This window comes from Leuciscus leuciscus, assembly GCF_965113295.1.
Source record: "Leuciscus leuciscus genome assembly, chromosome: 24".
In the NCBI taxonomy this organism is placed as follows: Eukaryota; Metazoa; Chordata; class Actinopteri; order Cypriniformes; family Leuciscidae; genus Leuciscus; species Leuciscus leuciscus.
In genome coordinates, this window is record NC_138723.1 from 28220823 (window position 1) to 28240471 (window position 19649).

General features: G+C 36.2%; 2 protein-coding genes across 3 annotated transcripts in view; one reads left to right on the forward strand and one right to left on the reverse strand.

Annotated features, from left to right (window-relative positions):
- epb41l4a (erythrocyte membrane protein band 4.1 like 4A) overlaps positions 1-14807 on the reverse strand; it is a 55258-nt gene extending 40451 nt beyond the window's left edge. Inside the window, exon 1 of the mRNA XM_082157988.1 lies at positions 14336-14807. Within this exon, the coding sequence (XP_082014114.1) occupies positions 14336-14434 (99 nt within the window). The 5' untranslated portion in view covers positions 14435-14807. The remainder of the gene's footprint in view (positions 1-14335) is intronic.
- Positions 14808-15998: 1191 nt separating this feature from the next.
- apc (APC regulator of WNT signaling pathway) overlaps positions 15999-19649 on the forward strand; it is a 39110-nt gene continuing 35459 nt past the window's right edge. For both annotated transcript variants that reach the window (XM_082157917.1, XM_082157916.1), the window contains exons 1-2: positions 15999-16203; positions 17000-17039. The gene's annotated coding sequence lies outside the window, so the exon portion shown is untranslated. The remainder of the gene's footprint in view (positions 16204-16999; positions 17040-19649) is intronic.

Consider the following 19649-nt stretch of genomic DNA (forward strand, 5'->3'; position numbering starts at 1 on the left):
TGACACACGTCAGCTCATATGACACACGGTGAGTGAGAGGAAACCTTCAGGAGTTTCTCCCCGCCGTGAACACACACACACATATAAAACACACAAAGGGTTTGGCGTGTATTCAGTGTTTTGCAGCTCCACACAGACGTATGTCATGATCGCTCCTATTACACACGCTGCAGGGTGAAACACAATAAACTTCAAATCTGAAATACTATATTCAGCAGAAAACCCACAGGACTGAAATATCACACACAAGTTCTCTTCAACAACCTAGACAGAGATGACATTAAATGGAGAGTAGATGTTTCTCCTGGGAAAAAGACCCCAGGAATCTCACATCATGCGTCTCCTTTCAAAACAGATCTCAAAAATATCTCTCAGATTTTCCAGATGCTGAAGTCTGCAATAAAAATTCAGAGATCTCAACATGATCTCAAACATTTCTCATCAAATGATCTGAGCTGTTATCCACATTCATTTTATAGCACTGGATGACGATAATGAACTTATTTGGGTCTGTTTTCATTAAAATCAGAAAATACTTTTGATACTGATAGTTGATACTTCAATGAAATATAATGGAAGCCTCATGAGCCCAAAAAGAGCAAAATTTGACAAATAGCATTAATAGAATTACAGGGATAAAATCAATAGTGATGCACCAAAATGATTTCTTTATCAAAACTCAGACAACAAAATGAAAGTTTTAGTTTTCATTTAGATTTAATTCATTTTCTTTCCGCCGTTCAAACACTGATTGACGATTACATTACAAGTTGCACTGTATATTTCAACTGTTGATGATCATTCGTGTTTATTTCATGCTATAACTAGTAGTAAAGAGGAAGTGATGATCCAATCACGTTATAATTTTATTAAAAAAGTGACCTAAATTGAAAGTTGAGACTTTGTTTCATATGAAAAGTAACAAATTGCAAAGCTTATTGCGATTATTGGATGGGATGTGCACGACAAATAATGTTTAGTGAAGATCTGTTCACGAATTGACTGAAAATACCATACAGTAGACTAAAAGATCTCGGTTAATCAAAATGATTGTTTGAAATCGATATTATCAAGCTGAGATGTTTACATTGTAGCTTCTCCACTGACACAGTCAAAACACGCCATAAGAGCAGTGCTAATTAGACCTCATTATTTTGGTCAATAAATTCGGCCCTACAGTCGAAACCGAAAAATGCATTTTCGACCAAAAATCTACGTAAACGTTTTTTCTTCGTGTTTTTCGCATATAGACGACAGCGCGTTTTCATGGATCTGCGAAAACGACTAAAAACGCTGCATTCTGTTGCCAGGCCAGTAGATGGCGACGCCACTTTGTAAAGAAACACTACGCGTCTTTAGACTGAACATGTAATACGCATGCACACGACGTCACCATTTTCACAAACTCACAGAGACGATAACGGTATCGTTTTCAAAAACATGCTCTTTGAAACCCGTTTGCATTTTCCGACCCCAAAAATGCCGTTGTCGTGTAAATGAACGACCAAAACGCATAAAAAGTTTTCCATTTTTAGTTGAAAACAGTGTTGTATAAATGTCCCCTACTGTTGCAATGGTATTTAGTAAACTCTGCGTATACATATTTGTTTTCTATGTATACTGAACAGAAGAGATCACTGTGTGTGTGTATGTGTGTTTAAGGTGCTCACGTTCCCACACTGCCGGTCCCCGGTGGCGAAATATCTATCAAAGCTGAACACGGGAACACAGGTACGGGCTTACCAGGGAAAAACCCCCCATTGTGTGTGACCTCTGATGTCAGTGTCGTAATTCAAATCCCAAAAGCCCAACGGGAGGAGAGGTGAATATGGCAAACCGCAAACACGGAGCTGTCCAAAGGGTCCCGGCACGAACACGGCCAGGAAAGATCCTCCTAAATCATGCCTTCCACATTCCTGCCATATCTCTCTTCCCGATAAGACATTTGTGCTGGTTAGGGTGGGAATGTTAAAATAACAGGGAAGAGTGAAATGAATAGATAGGAAGTGTATTTCCTTGTGTCGAGAAATGCTGCTTGGCATCGGTAATTTTCCAACTTACTGTAGATAAAAATGATACAATAGAAGGGCAAAGCTTTTCTGCGCTGGGAGAGAAACTTAAGCTGCCATTATATTTAATGCCCACGTCTTTTTAGTTTAATCGGATAGTAATGTTGATAACAAACCCACAACAGATTATTAGTGTTCGCATGTAATATCAAATGTACATTAATAACAGCCCTATGTTAAATGACAAAGTAAAAAAACCTTTGCAGCAATTTTAAGTGGCATTTGGAAAAAAGTTAAAGCTGTGAAATGCTTTATAAATCCAAACAACGAGAAATCTCCTAACTTTGTCCTCACTTGTCCTAAAAGCAATGTCCTAACTTTACTTTCATTTTTAAACTGTGCTTTATATACTGTTCTATTAAAATAATTTAAATTAAAAGCACATATATATATACTATATATATATATATATATACAGTATATATATATATATATATATATTTGTGCTTTTGATTTAAATTATTTTAATATATAATATATATTATATAACATATACTGTATATATAATATATATACATAGTATATATATATATATATATATATATATATGTATATATTACAAAATAAAAAATAAAATAAAACACTAAATATTATAATCAATCAAAAATATTATTAGAAAAGTATACATACTGCATATTGCAATAGTAGTAGAATGGCAATCTTTCTGAACATAGCCATTGTTAATAATTGCAGACTGGGAAGTAAATAAAAAGAGCACAGGCATAGGTTAATAATATAGATTGATCTTACATTTACATTTATGCATTTTGCAGACGCTTTTATCCAAAGCGACTTACACTGCATTTCAAGGTACACATTTACGTTCTTATCTGTGGTGGTACGCGTCCTTTTGCATCAATTTCACACTGTCAAGAAGACAGATGAACTCACGGAGAGCGAGACTGAGATTGTAAAGACTTGTTTACTGAAAGCAGAAAGTGAAGCGTAGGCGTGCGTCTGATAACACAAGCTTATCAAATCAAAGCCTGATTGTGGTATTATGTCCAAAAGCGCACAAAGAAGATTAACTAATTAACACAATCCGACTCAAGTCCACCTACAAAAACACACTGTGCTCGTGCACTTTTTCAAACGCCCTCCCATCATCCAGTTTTGTTTAATTAAGCAAAAAAATGAACATCCAGCCATTTAATTGGTTGCAATGCAATTACACTAATACCTGAAATCAAACATTGCATCAATGAATCAAATGTGTTTAACAGTTATGAAAACAAAGCAAAAAAATATGGCAATGGTCCTAAAAACAGGCTTCTTGTGATTTAGGGGTGAAATATGACCTGGACATGTTCTTGACAGGTTTGGTCAGACCCATCCTCGTATGTGTCCTTCTAATGGCAGCGTGGGACATTCTGAAGGTTTGGTCATTTAAGACATTCTTTGAAACAATTAACTCCCTCTGACATGCCCTGCTGTCCCCATAGCAACGGGGTCACTACATTAACGAGACCTGACCATCTGCTGCTGCCGGCTGTACGGGTGTGGCAGTGTGTGTGTGTGTGTGTGTGTGTGGTGCTGATATCCCATCAGCAGATGTTCCTTCACTCCTCCAGAGACCAGAGAGAGCCTAAATGGGTGAATCTGACTAAACCTGTCAGGAGCATGTCCAGGTCACATTTTACCTCAAATTCAAGAGAAAGAAAGAAGAAATTATATTGTGCATAAAATGATCCCTTTTTCATGACAATTAAACACATTAAGTCCAAAATTATTTAAGATAGTAATAGTAAGAATCTTGAGAAAATTCTTTGAAAAGGAATCATGAGAAAATACTTTGAGAAAAAAAATCTTTCTCTTCAAACTCAAGATAAAGAAAGAAATTATAATTTGCATAAAGAAAATTAAGCCTTTTTTCATGACAATTAAACATGTTAGGACCAAAATTCTTTGAAAAATAATCTTTTCTCTTCAAACTCAAGATAAAGAAAGAAATTATAATTTGCATAAACAAAAGGAATCCTTTTTCATAACATTAAGCCCAAATTTTTAATGCAGACAATGTTAAAAAATATATATATTTAAATTGTGAAAGGGTTTGTTTAATTGTGAAAGAATTACTATATCATTTTGAAAATATTTGTAGTACTTCTTTTAATTTATGATTAATATAATGCAAAAAAACCCACTATTAAATTCCTGAAAATGATCCAGGATGATGAAAATGACAATTTTTTGTGGGGGGAAAAAATTCTTACAAGACAATTTTTTTATATATTGCATTTAATTTCATAGAGATTCACTTAAACAGACACTGAAAGCTCTGCTTTGAGAAATCACAACAGATACAATGGTCTAGAAAACTCATAATGGCCAGGCTATCTGGTCTCAGTTGGGACGTGAGTGTGTTTCAATGATTTAACACAACAGAAAAGCCACTTCTCTTCTGGTTTTTGCTGGAAACGCTCCAGATGTCTGTGACCCCCCTAGTCACAGACCCTCGTAGTTTCCATAGTTACTCAAAAATAAAGACAAAGATGCGACACATGGTTTACAGCGCCTGCACTTTCAACACAGCACCGGCACTGAGGCGCTTCTTTGACAAGCACGGTCTTGAGTCACACGGGAAACGCTGTATTGTTAACCAGCAATTTTACAAGCGGTTAACATTCTTCTGTGAATGCAAACAATAAGTAGGGTTAAAAAAGCAGGATCCTCTAACATGATATAGAAGGTCATATAATGGTACTTTGATATACACTAGGTCGAATAACAAATGTATATGTACTGCAAGAATACTATAGTACTGTCAGGTTAAATTTATTAGAGAGGTGTGCAATAATTGCCATGGTACATGGTATTTCAATGCAATCATGTCCAAAAACCATGAACTCAAGAAGAAAAAGAAAAAGAAAAAAAAATCGAATCACATGGAAAGCAAGTGTATGTTCTGCAAACTCCCACAATGACTAGAGGAAACACACGGTACATACCAGCTTTTGCAATCAAAGGCAGAGGAACTCGCACAACTGATAACACTCCAAACCAAACACATCAAGCAACGTTGAAAGATGAAGCAAGGCTAAATGCGACTCAAACATGAACCGTGAATAAATAAAGCCAACACACTAGTTTACTTGGACGAAACTCACAGGAGAGCAAATGTGTCCATGTGTCTCCTCGCCACAAAAAGGTTTGCAATCCTAAATCAGAGATCTCAGCATGAACTCAAACATTACTAAATGCTCACAATTCCAATCACACCAAGAAGAACAATAATAACTATAACAATATAAGCATCCACACCAGCGGACAATATCGGTTTGTTCGAGGATAACATTTATGATACGGGCCCACATGTTTTGCTTGTATATTTGTCACTGTAATACTTCTAACACATAGTAAGTAAGTAGTAAGTAGTAGCAAGTTTATAGTAGTAAGTTCTGACACATCACTGTCTTTGCACTGACACCTTTCGCAACGTTCTTGATAACTTTGGGTATGTAAAATCTTTGAAGTGACTCCCTTGAGTGCAGAATTTTGACAAATGTTGCTCTTAGAGTGACATAAAAGTTGCGTGAATTCCCATATGACTGTTCAGACTAAGGTCGCATTGCATTGGATATCGCTATCGGATTATGGACCACATATGGAAGTGGCCCAAATTGGGATTGAAAAGATCAGATTCCATGTGGTTTGTACTATTCACTTTCACACTGACAAAAACAGATCCCATATGAGCTAAAAAATTGGATTTGGGCCACATTTACCTGCAGTCTGAATTAAAGATGCACAATATATCGGCCACCATATCGGTATTGGCAGATATATGTTTATTATCGCCCCGATACATTTTTTGGGCCAATATATTAAAGCCGATAAATAATGTATTATTTCCTTCAGCTGAGACACTTCAGATGCTGTTCACCATGGTTTTTAATAGCTTGAAATATGATTTGAATCACTTCAAAAAAGGAAAATACAGTTAAGTCCAACATGTGTAGGGCAAAGTCTGTCAGATAGGCTAAATAAAATTGTAATGAGAACATTATAATTGTGTGCTTGGGACATGGCTTCAAATGGTGGGACTTTTGTTTTTGTAATCAGACTCTCCAAAATTGTATAAAAATGTGGTTTTAGATTTATCTGCAAATATCGGCTTTCAAATATAAAGAAATATCGGTTATCGGTCTCGGCCAAAATTTTCATATCGGTGCATCCCTAGTCTGAATGTAGCCTTAGTTCTTTATTAATGAAATACAGGAGAAATACAAGAAATTTCCCAAATACTGGATTTGAGTTTATGATTCTAGTCTTCTAGTCTACATATCAGGAAATAAAATATTCAAGGTTTCTCCGGGAACTAAAGCCCAGAAACCACATCTCTGTGGAGCTCTGCGCTTTGGGAAAGTTTTTACACGGCAGACGGATTTAAATTTAGACTCCAGCATCAGTAATAATTCATATGCACGAGGCTTGTCGAAATACACGCGCCACTGTTGATGAGGGATGACGGATGAGCATTTCTGAAAGCCTTTGTTGAACGCTCGCATTCGACATTGGAAGAAACTTACCAGGGCCATTACCAAACTAAAGACTGATGCAGATAGTTTTCAGCGTGGCACGATTCACTGCTCAGAATAAGCCACAGATAAGCAGCTGATCTGGAATGACTCTTATCAAAGACGTTTAAATAAAGCATAAAAGAATGACAAACCAGCCGTATTATTTTTGACTGCCATCTATAATTCAAAGCTCATCTCAAACGGAGCATTGATGTAACTTTGATGAGCACCTCAATCAGCTCAATCAACTAAATAATTAGCATTCTGATTACTGACGCTGGTTCATTTAAGGGCGTTTCTGCAGTGAATCACGGCGTATGTTCACGCTGAAGGAATGTGTCTGTACTGATCAGTGTTGATTCTGCGTTTGACAGGAGAGATTACGACCCTCATTGTGACTAAAGAAAGCACAGATTATTGTCATTTCTTTTCTCGCTCCTTCAAATGCCTGTTAAATCCTCTACCCTCAGCTGACACACAAACACTGCTGACACTCAATCCCCAGATGGTTTTCGCATTTCTGCACCAATTTGGGACAAAATCTGCAGAATTCTTTAGAAATTAAGTGGATTTAAATGTTGAAAAGGTACACTCCTACACTCTTACTGGTGCCTGAAAGCAAAATCAAATTCACCAAAAATATCTAACAAACACAGAGAGGCAGAACAGAATTGCATTCCTGTTGCTCAAACAGTAGAGCATTGCACTATAGCCAAAGGTCATGGGTTCGATTCCCAAGGTATGCATGCACTGATCCAATGTATATCTTGAATGCAATGCAAGTTGCTTTGAATACAAGCAATCTGTCAAATGCATGAATGTAAATTGTGAATTACAGATAATCCAATTCGGTTTATGTGGGGTTTTGCAAGCACAGATTCTGACTATCAGTAATCCATTAGTAGTTTTACTTCCCTGTGACTCTTTCAAAACATTGATCTGGTTGTTTGAGCAGCCCCTATGTGAATAGGTGTGTTTCAAACGAACACCCTGATACAAATAGTTTTTAATGACTGTGAGATGAGATTTCTCAGAGGAATGTGGTTTGACAGGCTCATGGGTCGTAAAGGACAGAATGTAATGTTTGTCTCCAGCCCACCTGACTTCACTGAGGAAAAAGTATCATAAAATTCCATGGGTTTGTGTGGTTGCATGGTATTCTTGATATTAGTATTCAAGGTATTCATGATATCCTAATATTAGCCACCACTATCATTTTTTTTATTTTTTTTATTGCCATGTCATTTTTTAGATGGATTGCTGCAGAGAATACTCTGTGTGAATTCCTTTCTTGAATGTGACGTTGGCAGCGCCAATAAAACATCTCAGGGCTGTCAGGGGTTTCAGAGTTCAGGTTTGGAGTCTGTCTGTGCCTGTCTCCGAAACACCCATAAACCTAACCACTACGCACACACACACACACACACACACACACACACACACACACACACACACACACGCACGCACGCACGCACGCACGCACGCACGCACGCACGCACGCACGCACACACTAATATCTAAATGACGACATTGATTTCTCATGGGTCATTCCGTTGCAACTCAACAACCAGAGGTTCCTGGCTCAAATCTTTCATTTTGTTCAAATTTTTTTTGAACATGTCCGAGTGATCTGAACTGACGTGTACGCAGACTGGTGCATAGATATATACACTAGATGTCGCCTTAAAGACATTCGTTCCAATGAACTGCCGTAGACAAGGCGACATCTAGTGTGTATATATCTATGCACCAGTCTGCGTACACGTCAGATCAGATCACTCGGACATGTCTGCGTATAAGAGGTAAAAACGATATAAATACTGTTCGTTTTCTCACACAAACCGCTCGTTTCGTGTCTTAGGCCATCAATGTGTACTTACGATGGGGAATTGTTTAATTTGGACGACGGGGAATTGTTTTAATTTGGACTCTGTGCTTGTGTTTTGAGACAGTGACCATAGACCTGCATTATATGACTGACAGACAAGAACGGTTTGACCTAAAAATATCAAAATTGAAACTACTGCGGAAAAAAAGACACCTACATCTTGGATGCCCTTGAGGTAAGCTAAAACATACCAAAAATTAATTTCAAAGTGAACTATCCCTTTAAGATATCTTCAGTACTTCTTGAGTAATAGGCATGCAAACTTTGGGGGGAAAGCACGAAAAGTGCTTTTTTCCATTTTTTAACTGTTATTGTCGGTAAATAATGCAACATAGATTGCTAAAGTAAACTGTTTTAACTAAGAGACCTACTGAATAAAATAATGATGCTGCCATCTTTCTAAAGTAATTTTCACCCACCTGTAATCTGGCTCCAAATCGCAGTAAATATTCATCCATGGAATTTAATATTTTGGCTTTCATCACTATTAATGTTTGTCTTTCTTCAGAAAAAAAGAAAGAAAAAAAAGAGCAAAATCAAAAAAAATTGTTGGGAATGTTCCCAAAAATTTGGTTGCTTTGACATGGAATGACCCAAAAGCTAAATATTCAAAAGTTTGGGGTCAGTAAGAATTTTCTGAAATAAATTAATAATTTTATTCAGCAGGGATGCATGAAAAGTGAGAGAAAAGGCACTTAATGTTACAAAAGATTTCTATTTCAAATAAATGCTGTTCTTTTAAACTTTCCATTCATCAAAAAATCCAGATTTTTATTATTTTTGTCACGTTTCCATATAATTAGAAATGTTTCTTGAGCAGCAAATCATCATGTTAGAAGGATTTCTGAAGGATCATGTGACTCTGAAGACTGGAGTAATGATGCTGAAAATTCCGCTTTGAATAAATTACATTTTAAAATGTATTCACATAGAAAACAATTGTAATACAATTTTCAATATTACTGTATTTTTAATCAAATAAATGCAGACTTAGTGAGCAGAAGAGACTTGCTTTTCCAATTTATGAAATTTGTCAGTGATTGAATTTACCATGGGGAAAAGCTGATGCACAAAAACACACTCCATATGAGCTGCAAATGCATGACGGTCCCTAGTCTGTGGTTTATTTCTGTCTCTCATGGCACACTGTCACTACGAGATGAGCACCAGATAATGGGCTTAAAAGGTCAGACTGCATTAAAAAAAAAGCATTCAATATTTTCACTCTGTCCTCTTCTGGACTGTATAATTCGCTAGGCTTATCATCATTATTAACATGAGCTGTGAAGTGTGTTTGCAGTAGGTGAATAAGTACAATAAAACACACTCAGTTAGGATAACGCTGAGACACAAGCCCATTTAGGAATCCCATTAAACGCAACGATGAGGGATTTGATCCAAAGCTCGCATTAGTCCAACTCAAATCCAGCCAGAGGAAATCTGCTCATCTTATCACAAGGGTTTCTCTGCCTTTGTCTGGAAAGGCCGGCACACTCCCAAACGCCACACACACCCCTCCACCCTCACTGATGGGGTGGGTGTGACTGGAGGACGAGGGTACTGGAACCAGCGACACACACGGGGTAATACTTAATACACATTTATCCTGCCTTTCATTTTCTCTGTCTGTCGCCAATACAAAAGAGTACAATGGTATTACCAGGCTTTTGCACACTAACATGTTGGTAATACCATGGCATTCTTTGAAATACCTTGGATGCAGTCATTTATGTGCCATATGAATATGCTAATCATACATAGTATGATCCCATAGTACAGTATATATCAAACCACCATTAAGATGTCAGAATTTTTCTGACAATATGAAAATTACTTGGAAAAGGCCATTATCTTAGTCATTTTTAAAGGCATTTTATACACACACACACATTTATTCAAATGCAATGAATAAAATTATATTTTATATCTTTTGTAATTGCTTTTTTTGTCATCACATGCATTTTTTTTACATCAGTTTTTTTTTTTGTATAAAATACTGTTTTTCATTATTTTTTATTTAAAATATAAATTAAAGGCAGCACAACAAATACTACCATGACATATATCACTGTATTTATATTACTGTTTGTTTTCAATACTACAATAAGGAGAGTTTGGTGGTTTAAATGTTTAATTGTCATTAAAATGAACAATTTCTTATTTTCTTATTTTCATTTTAGAGAGAAATGTGACCCAGAGCTTCCCTGAAATATGTGATATCCCCATCATGAGCCTATTTTGATGCCCCGTAGCTTCATACTGAACCCTTGAACTTCACAATGAACACAATAACAGCTTTTATTAATCTTTTTGTGTTGAAAAGTGCCAAAGGACCTTATTGTTTAGAAAGCACAGCCATTCTCTCACAGGAAACTCAATGGAGGAAGACGGTCTAAACCTCGCACCGGTCAGACCCTAAATAAATGTTTCTCTTTGTCAGACATTTCCAAATGTCAGGAGAGCGTCACCTCGACAGAAGCATGGCTTTTGAGCTGCTGTCTTTGTTTTGCAATGATGGAAACATGTGAGCTGTTCTGTTCCTCACGCACAAATACACACACCGCCGTCTGGGTCAACTCAATGAGGCCTTTGTGTCGTGAGCGTGTGTGAATCGCTCCAAGATTTGTGTGTGTAAGCATCTGTGCACATAAGCTAAATGTGTGGCTTTGTAAGCACTTCCTAACAAATAAAACACTTAAATGCAAAATGACCATTTTTATTGCTCATATTTAGTGTAAGTGCATGTGATCAAACCTCTAACAATAAGTATTAAAGTTCAAGGTGTGTGTGCTTTGTGCTTCTACTTTACTAACTGATCAGATGCACCATTTTCACCTGCTGGACCAAAGAACAGGTGGAAAAATCCCACAGACGCACACTGAAAAACACCTAGGCCCACATAGCAACACCCTAGCTTAATTATGGTATTAAGTTTTGCACATAAGCAGAAGATCCCATCCTCCCTTCAGAGCGTCTCCAAAGCCACGCCTCCTTCAAAACACATAGGCTGCGTCCGAATAATTACTCCACGACCGCTAAAAAAGTATGTTCCATATAGTATGAATGTGTGTATTATGAATGTAATCTGGACGTACTACATTCGCCATGTTGTCATTATCATGTGACCTACCAGTATCAGTTACGTCGCTTCATTGAAATTCACAAATCCTCTCCTGTGGCCTCATGGGATAGTAAAGTGTCCATCGGCGCACTTCAGAATCTCGCCGGAAGTAGTAGGTCATCCGGGTACTTTTTGCCTACACTTTTATGAGTACTGTGAAGTCGGACATAGGCCACATACTGTTTTTCACCGACTAGATTAGCCAAGAAATCTAGATGCACCCTAGCGGCAGCAAAATGTATTTTGCAGCCAGGGTAGTCTAGCAACTCTCCGTTGACTTTCGTGCTGGAAAAACCTAAATTGGGTCAGGCCAATCACGTCGTGTATAGAGTAGGCGGGGCGGGCTTAACATAATGACGACAGAGTTGCGACGGTTCCCTGCTACTTGAAAACAAAGAAGAGCTGCTGCTGGAGAACAGTCTCTCGAATCGGCTTTGGCCGCGACTCTGGAGGACTTGGAGTTAAGTTTTTCTTTGAGAAAAGAGCAGGCACTTAAGTCATTCTTAAAAAGGAAGATGTGTTCGTACTTTTGCCGGCCAGATTCAAAAGTTGAATCTATCAACTGACGTTAGCTCCGCTGTTGGGAAAATGCTCTGGTTGGTTGAAGCGCTGTCCTATTGCGTGCAGAGGGAATTTGAAAGACAGCCGTTTATCCCGCCCCTCGGATTGAGCCGTGTCTATGGTGAGTTGCCAGACCTAACATCTTGATGTAAGTCTGGCTTGCCAGGCTACTACTAGATAGTAGGTATATGCGATTTAGGATGCAGCCATGAATGCAAAGCATACAGCAGCGTCTGCAAAGTGTTACGAGACGAGAGACGGCGTTGAATTACCGCCCTTGTACCACCTGACTGCTGCAGATTCATTTCGGCGTTGATAGTGTTGACATAGAAATCCGAGTATGAGGACGTGAACTGCTCCGGGTAGAACGTCACAGGTTGCCATCTCGTAATTATTGTTATGATATGGCGTGAATGCAGCATAAGCTTGTTGTTTTGGTTCAGGAGGAACTGGCGGCTGCTGTTTGTTTGTGGCGCTCTGTGACTAACGTCTGTCTACAACTCTGGATAGCCTTGAACGCGCTGATGATGTGTGATGTCTGCGCGAGCAGGTATGGAAATACATATGTTGACAGGCAGGCAGGACAGCGTATCATTGCATTCGGACCGAATGTAATGATTGGACGAATATTTTTTTGGTCCTGTGACTTCCACAGAAGATATATGTACATGTTTTAATATTTAGACGACTTCTATGATCGATTGCTATCAGGATGTGAAGAGAGTTTCAACCAGTATAACAGAAAGTTTTAATAAAACAAATTGCCAACCCTGTCTTAAATGTCTTAAAGGAGGGAGAAAAGCATTATAGGCAGAGGGACACTTTCATCAACTTTTATCTCAGACTCTGTTCCTGTGGTTTGTAATGACCATGACCTACATGCCTGGCAATGTGCAACAAACTAATAAAACCTCTGATTAAAAGCATTCTGACCCCTTCACACGGTTATTTTTACCTCCTCTCTGTAGATATCAGGTAAAAGCTACAAAAAAGCTGTTGTGCAGATGATGTTCAAACTCAAATACTGCTCATTTCTCTTCACGTACTGTCCATTAAAGACTTGCTAAAGATCCTCCTGCTCTGCTGTCCATTAACAATTTAGAGCAAACAGCAATATGATATGTCACTCTGTTCAGAGTCAAACATGCTGCATGTGAACCATTACAAAAAGAGCAGTATGGGCTAATATTCAAATTCAACCCATTTGTCCTGTATTAATTAACACTCTGGTTGAAATATGTCAGAGAATAAAATGAGGCTAACTTATCAAACTGACTGCACAACAGAACCAAACTTCTACCATTATGCATTGCCATGCAAATAAAGTGAAATATGATCTATAATGTCTAAGAGACGTTACTCAGGAATAGTCAAAGAGCTGAAACAGGGATAAGTGCGTGAATCAGAAGAACTGTGTCTTTAAATAATATGGTAAAACAATGCCATCATGTCCACAAAACTATGATACTTCACAGTTCACTTACAGGTTTAATATTTAATAATGCACAGCAGTATACAGTATTTAATAATTTACAATATATATATAGTACAGCATATCAACATGTATGTATTTTACAAAAGCATGAGGCAGCAATAAAATTAGGCCGTTCTCGTTGTGTTTGACCAGATGATCTGGTTACTGTAATCTGGTTAACAGTGTGCTGAGCTCATGTGTTCTGGGTGTGGACCACACCAGTATTAGATATGGAAACAGAAACTGTTGCTTTGGAACTACTACTATTTTTTAACTGCCATTTATGAATGCAATAATCATACTTTATAATATAATTTCCATTATGTTAGGCTACTGTACTGCAAATATATACCTCACTCTTAAAAATAAAGTTTACAAAAGGTTATTTTTTCTCACAGTGATGCCATAGAGGAACCATTTTTGGTTCCACAAATAACCGAACAGTTCTTAAAATAAACATGTTTTCTTAGGTAAAGAACATTTGCATAATCTAAAGAACCTTGTTCCACTATCAAGAACATTTTGTGGAACGTAAGGTTCTTCATGGAATCATCAATGCCAATAAATAACCTTTATTTGTAAGAGTGTAGTTATTTTATGTTTGTGTTGGAATAAAGGAAAACACAGTGTATTGGCTCTCTGGATCAGTGTAGTTCATCTTTTGAGCATATAGAAATAAGTCCTTGTGAAAGCATCTCCTACCTTTATTCCCTGCTGTTGAGTGGTTAAAATCAGCTTGGACTCATCCAGCAGCAGAACCTCACAGTAAAACTCCTCTTGGACTGAACAGAAACAACTCATCTTGAAGTAGACAGGAGATCCCAGCCGAACAGCCTACAGAAAGCTCTCTTCTGTCGGAATGTTACAATCCATCAGGAGGAGATGTCAGCTCGTGTCCTCCTTTGTTACATCTTATCCTCTTCATTCTTCATGAGTGCACCATCCAAATGTCCCATCTGAACTCATATGATGAATAAACTGTTATGTGTAAAGGCTCATCGCGGTCCTGAAAGTGGATCCCGAAGCTTTCGGCAGGTCTCGGGCCTGTGGAAGACTTTAGCTGGAGCTGTCGGGCTGGATTGATCAAAGTGTCCCATCAAAATCTCCTGATTCACCGAACGGGTTTCACTGGGATTCATGCTGTGTGTTGCCAAGCAGCCCGAGCGGCTGTTCATGTGTGTGACTCCTCCCACACACACACACACACACACACACACACACACACACACACACACACACACACACACACACACACACACACACACACACACACACACACACACACACACACACACACACACACACACACACACACACACACACACACACACACACACACACCGTGTGAGCAAGACTGTCCTGCCACCTGTTGGAAACTCAGCGCATCCTCTCATCTCGTTATCCTGTTAGTGACTTTCTTTCTTTCTTTCTTTCTTTCTTTCTTTCTTTCTTTCTTTCTTTCTTTCTTTCTTTCTTTCTTTCAATATATTTAGGCTATTACTTGATAAATAACATGTGTAGGCCTATATAAAATATTATTATTGTAATTAATAATTATTATATTATAATCAAATACTTTAATAATTAAATAATTTTACATATTAAGTAATGTAAAAATATTTTATATCATATTTAAAATATATATAATATATGTAATAACATTGTTTGATTTAAAACATTTAAAATATAATATAAAACAATTTTACATTATTTAATGTAACATTATTTAATTTACAGTTCCTTAAATAATGTTGTAATTAATAAATACAATGCAAATAAAATAAAATATTGTTTATTATAATTAATAGTTAAATTATAAGGAGTAATAATATAATAATTCAATTGATTTAAATTTTAGATTTATTAATTTAGAATAAAAATATTCCATTGCATTTCCATGAAAATATCAAAATAACTGCAATTATATCGACTGTTGTAACGTCTTTCAGGCAGTGCAAGATTTTATTAGTGCAAGAAATTATTCAACAATATTTTTGTTACATATCTTTTGCATTATCTTTTAGGACAGTAATGCTAATTAATTTACTACAATGATTAAATTATTATTAATTATTCAATATTATAATATAATATAATATATTACAATGATTAAATTATTATTAATTATTCAATATAATATAATATAATATAATATAATATAATATAATATAATATAATATAATATAATATAATATAATATAATATAATATAATATAATATAATATAATATAATATAATATAATCATCTACAATCTACATGTCCACAAATCATTGAAGAGATTAAAGCAATTCTTCCACCTGCCGCATGGTGTCGTTGTGAGCACACAGCTCACTGCGCATGCTCAAAGTCTGACTCCACTAACAATATGGCGAAGCGTCGCGGGGACTGGAGCTGCTGAGCAGAAAATCACTCACACAAAAGAAGAAAAAGTTTCAAACAAACAAATGATATAATCAGCGAACAGAGAAATATCCGTTTACGGGGCTCCAACAATATGAATTCACGGGATCTATTCCGACCTGGGCGATAAACTCGAGTTATTTACTGGAAGAGGCGAATGTTTGTGCAGGTAAGACTTTTAACTAGCTTCAGTAATATTTATATAAAGACAATAAGCTCAGATACACAATAATGTACAGAAATATATGTTAATAAGGCGTTGGTCAAGTTTATAAAATCATAAAAGTGTGCTGTTAAAACAAGTAACGTTAGTGCTTTATAAAACTGAGCCTGAAGAAGTGTGTATTTATAAGTAATTATGTGTTAAGAGTTTATAGACCAGCAGTGATTGTGAACACTCGTTTACATTGATATGTTTTTATTCATATCTATATATTGTGTATTTTACTGCTGTACAATGTTTAACAGCTTGTCTTTGAAATATACATAAAGTTTACTCTATAGCTATACTTTACTAATGTTATTTCTTGTATTTCCTCTAATAAACTCTACAATGGCATTGTACTCTAATATTATGCTACATACTTCATATTATTGTATATAAATTGTTAAATTATACCATATATTTTTCTCAACATAAATGTATGTACCATTCATTATTCTATATCCCTCCTCTAATTTGCATACAAATCTTTTCCATTTCATCACCAGGAAGATACCATATTAACTTTACTCTATTAAACTCTATTAGTACCGCAATAAACTCCACACTGGTATTGTACTAATAATCTGCTGCACTTCACAGACTTTTATTTTGCTCTATAAATTCTGCTCTTGTAATCTGCTTTAACAAAGTCTATTGTTCCTCTAATTCTACTCGTTTAATCCAAATTGCACTATAATAAACTACTCAAACTCTAATAAACTACTATGAACTCTCTGATAAACTCTGTTCTTGTGTGCAGGAGTCCAGCAGTGGATCTGTGCTGCAACCTTGGCAAGACGGTGAGGAAAACATTATTTTTTTGTTTTAAATCACTGTGCTATGACGGTCTTTGACTGACACCAAAGAGTTGCGATGAAGAGAAGTGTTGTTATTTTTACCACTCCCCTGCTGAAGCGTAATCCGTGTTGTTTGGCTTTGACGGAGCCTTTGAATGTGGTTTGACATTGTTTCAGCTGTTGTTGTCATATCTGATGCAGCTTTCTGGAGCGGTTAAGATCTTTCATGGGAAATCTAGCAGTGACATTGTGCCTAATCAGTTCACAAGCTATCCAGGCAGCTTTAATATTTCTCTTTTATGTTCTAGTGTGTTGTTTAGTAATTGTATTGGATGCTTGGGTGGTTTATAATGGTCATGCCTGCAGTGAATGACTTCATTGTACAGCTTTGGATTCTGTTGCTTGTTTATTTTTTTTTTATTGAAAGCTTAAATCCTCATTTATTGTATTTTAATATTGCATGGAAAAGAGTGACCAGAATGCTATCCCAAAATGTTTCCATGTGTGTTCCAGGGGGGAAAAAGTATAAGTAGTGCTGTCAATCGATAATTTAAAAATATTAATAGTTAATAGCACTTTTTTTTGTAATTAATCATGATGAATTAAAGTTATTATATTTTTATGTTGTAATACTTTCACATTGAATCTCCAAAATAATGTAGAAACAACATAAAAACAAAACAGTATACTTTAAATAGCCTAGGCTATTTGTTTAATGGCATCTTTTTACTAAGCACTACGAATGAAGGCCAGTGTCACTGGTACCAGTACTAATACTGATGTCTCTATTACATGGATTTTTCACATGATTACATTAATTTTATAGGGGTGTAACGATACCCTCACGCCCCGATTCGATACATATCACGATACTGAACTCACGATACAATATTATTGCGATACTCCAAGACATGTGATAAAAGATTAGTAAAAAATGTACAGTAGATTAAAATGGTAAATTTGGTGTTACATTGTGGGTGTGTAAGTGAATAGGTTTGGACTTGTGCTGGAAACCCAATGCACAGGACAATAGAGACACCAGAATAAAAATATTCATGAATATTACAGAATTATTTTAGACTAATATGCCACACTCTGTCACTGACTATATATATATATACATCAAATAATGTAGGACACTTGGACACTACTGGGAACATAAGATATTTGGCATTATCAGGAGCCACAAATATTCCCCCATTGCATTATTATACATTATATTCAATATTACATATAGTAGGTTAATGTAGTACTGACACTTAAACTATGTAAACTTGAATTTTTTCACCCACAGTAATTTTCATTTTGGGTGAAGTAGACAATACATAGGTTACACTTTATTTTAAGGTGTCATTGTTACAGTGTAATTATACATTTAAGTACTGAGTGAGTAATAATAATTAACTACATGTACTTACTATAGGGTTAGGATTAGGATGAGGGTTTGGTTTAGGGTTAACTGCATGTAATTATGCATAATTTATAGTTATTGCTACTAACATATGTAACAATGACACTGTAAAATAAAGTGTTACCAATACTTATTGTCACTATCCATGGTATGTTGTTGCACTTTTGTATTGCGATACATTGTGACATGCGATGTATTGTTACACCCCTAGAATTTTAGCTATTAATTATAGCCATTCAGCATTACAGAATAATTGAAAGCTATAATTTTTAATCTAAGTGAACAGCTTCCCATAAACCCATTGTAATAAATGTCACATTTAGCTGTGCCTTTAATATATCAGGGCTCAACACTAAGGTTTTTTTTTCCCAGTCGTCCAGTCGGACCGGTTCTGATTTTGACCTGCCCTGCATGAATAATAATTAAGTAAATAATTGTAGCTAAATAATGAATTTTGTGTAACTATTCCTTTAAGTTTGCATTAGTATTCCTTCTGCAGGCCTAATGTTTATCCGCTAAATCTCAACTGGAGTCGTACAAAATGTTTTACATTTTATTGACGATCTTGTGAATTCTTGTTGAGTGTTGAATGGACAAAGTAAGTTATCTGAATCTTTACTTTCATGTGCACAAGCTGTTTTGAAGACCTTATTAATATTTAATCTAGTTTTGAAGTGAGTAAACATGAAGTGAGTCACAGATTTGGCCTGTTTGGTGTAAAGTTGCATTCAAATTACTTTTAGTGAGTGTCACTTACAGCTTAATATGTTATTTTTTCCAGAAAAGTGGTGGATTTTGGTTGAACACCTCTCAAATTGATAAAAAAAAAAGAGTATGTAGTGAAATATTTCACTATATTGAATATTTGAGGCACTAAATGAACATGGATACTTAAGGAAATCAAGTTTTTTTTTTGTTTGTTTTTTACTGCACAAAACATTAGCCTTTCCCCTTCTGTTTGAAATGTTTTCCCACACCAGGAAGAAAAAGTGTGGACAGTTTCCCATTAAATCGCACCACAAGAGAGGGCTGACCAACAAGAGTCTCTGCCAACGTCCGTTTTTCAGCTCTCAAAGACCGAAAGCTCATTTACATGAAAAAAACACTTCCAGCGTGTATAGAGAAAGCCATGGAAGTGTCCGTGTTATCCATTCACCGCCTCAGTTTGAGAAAGCAAATCACAGCCATTTATAGAGCATGAT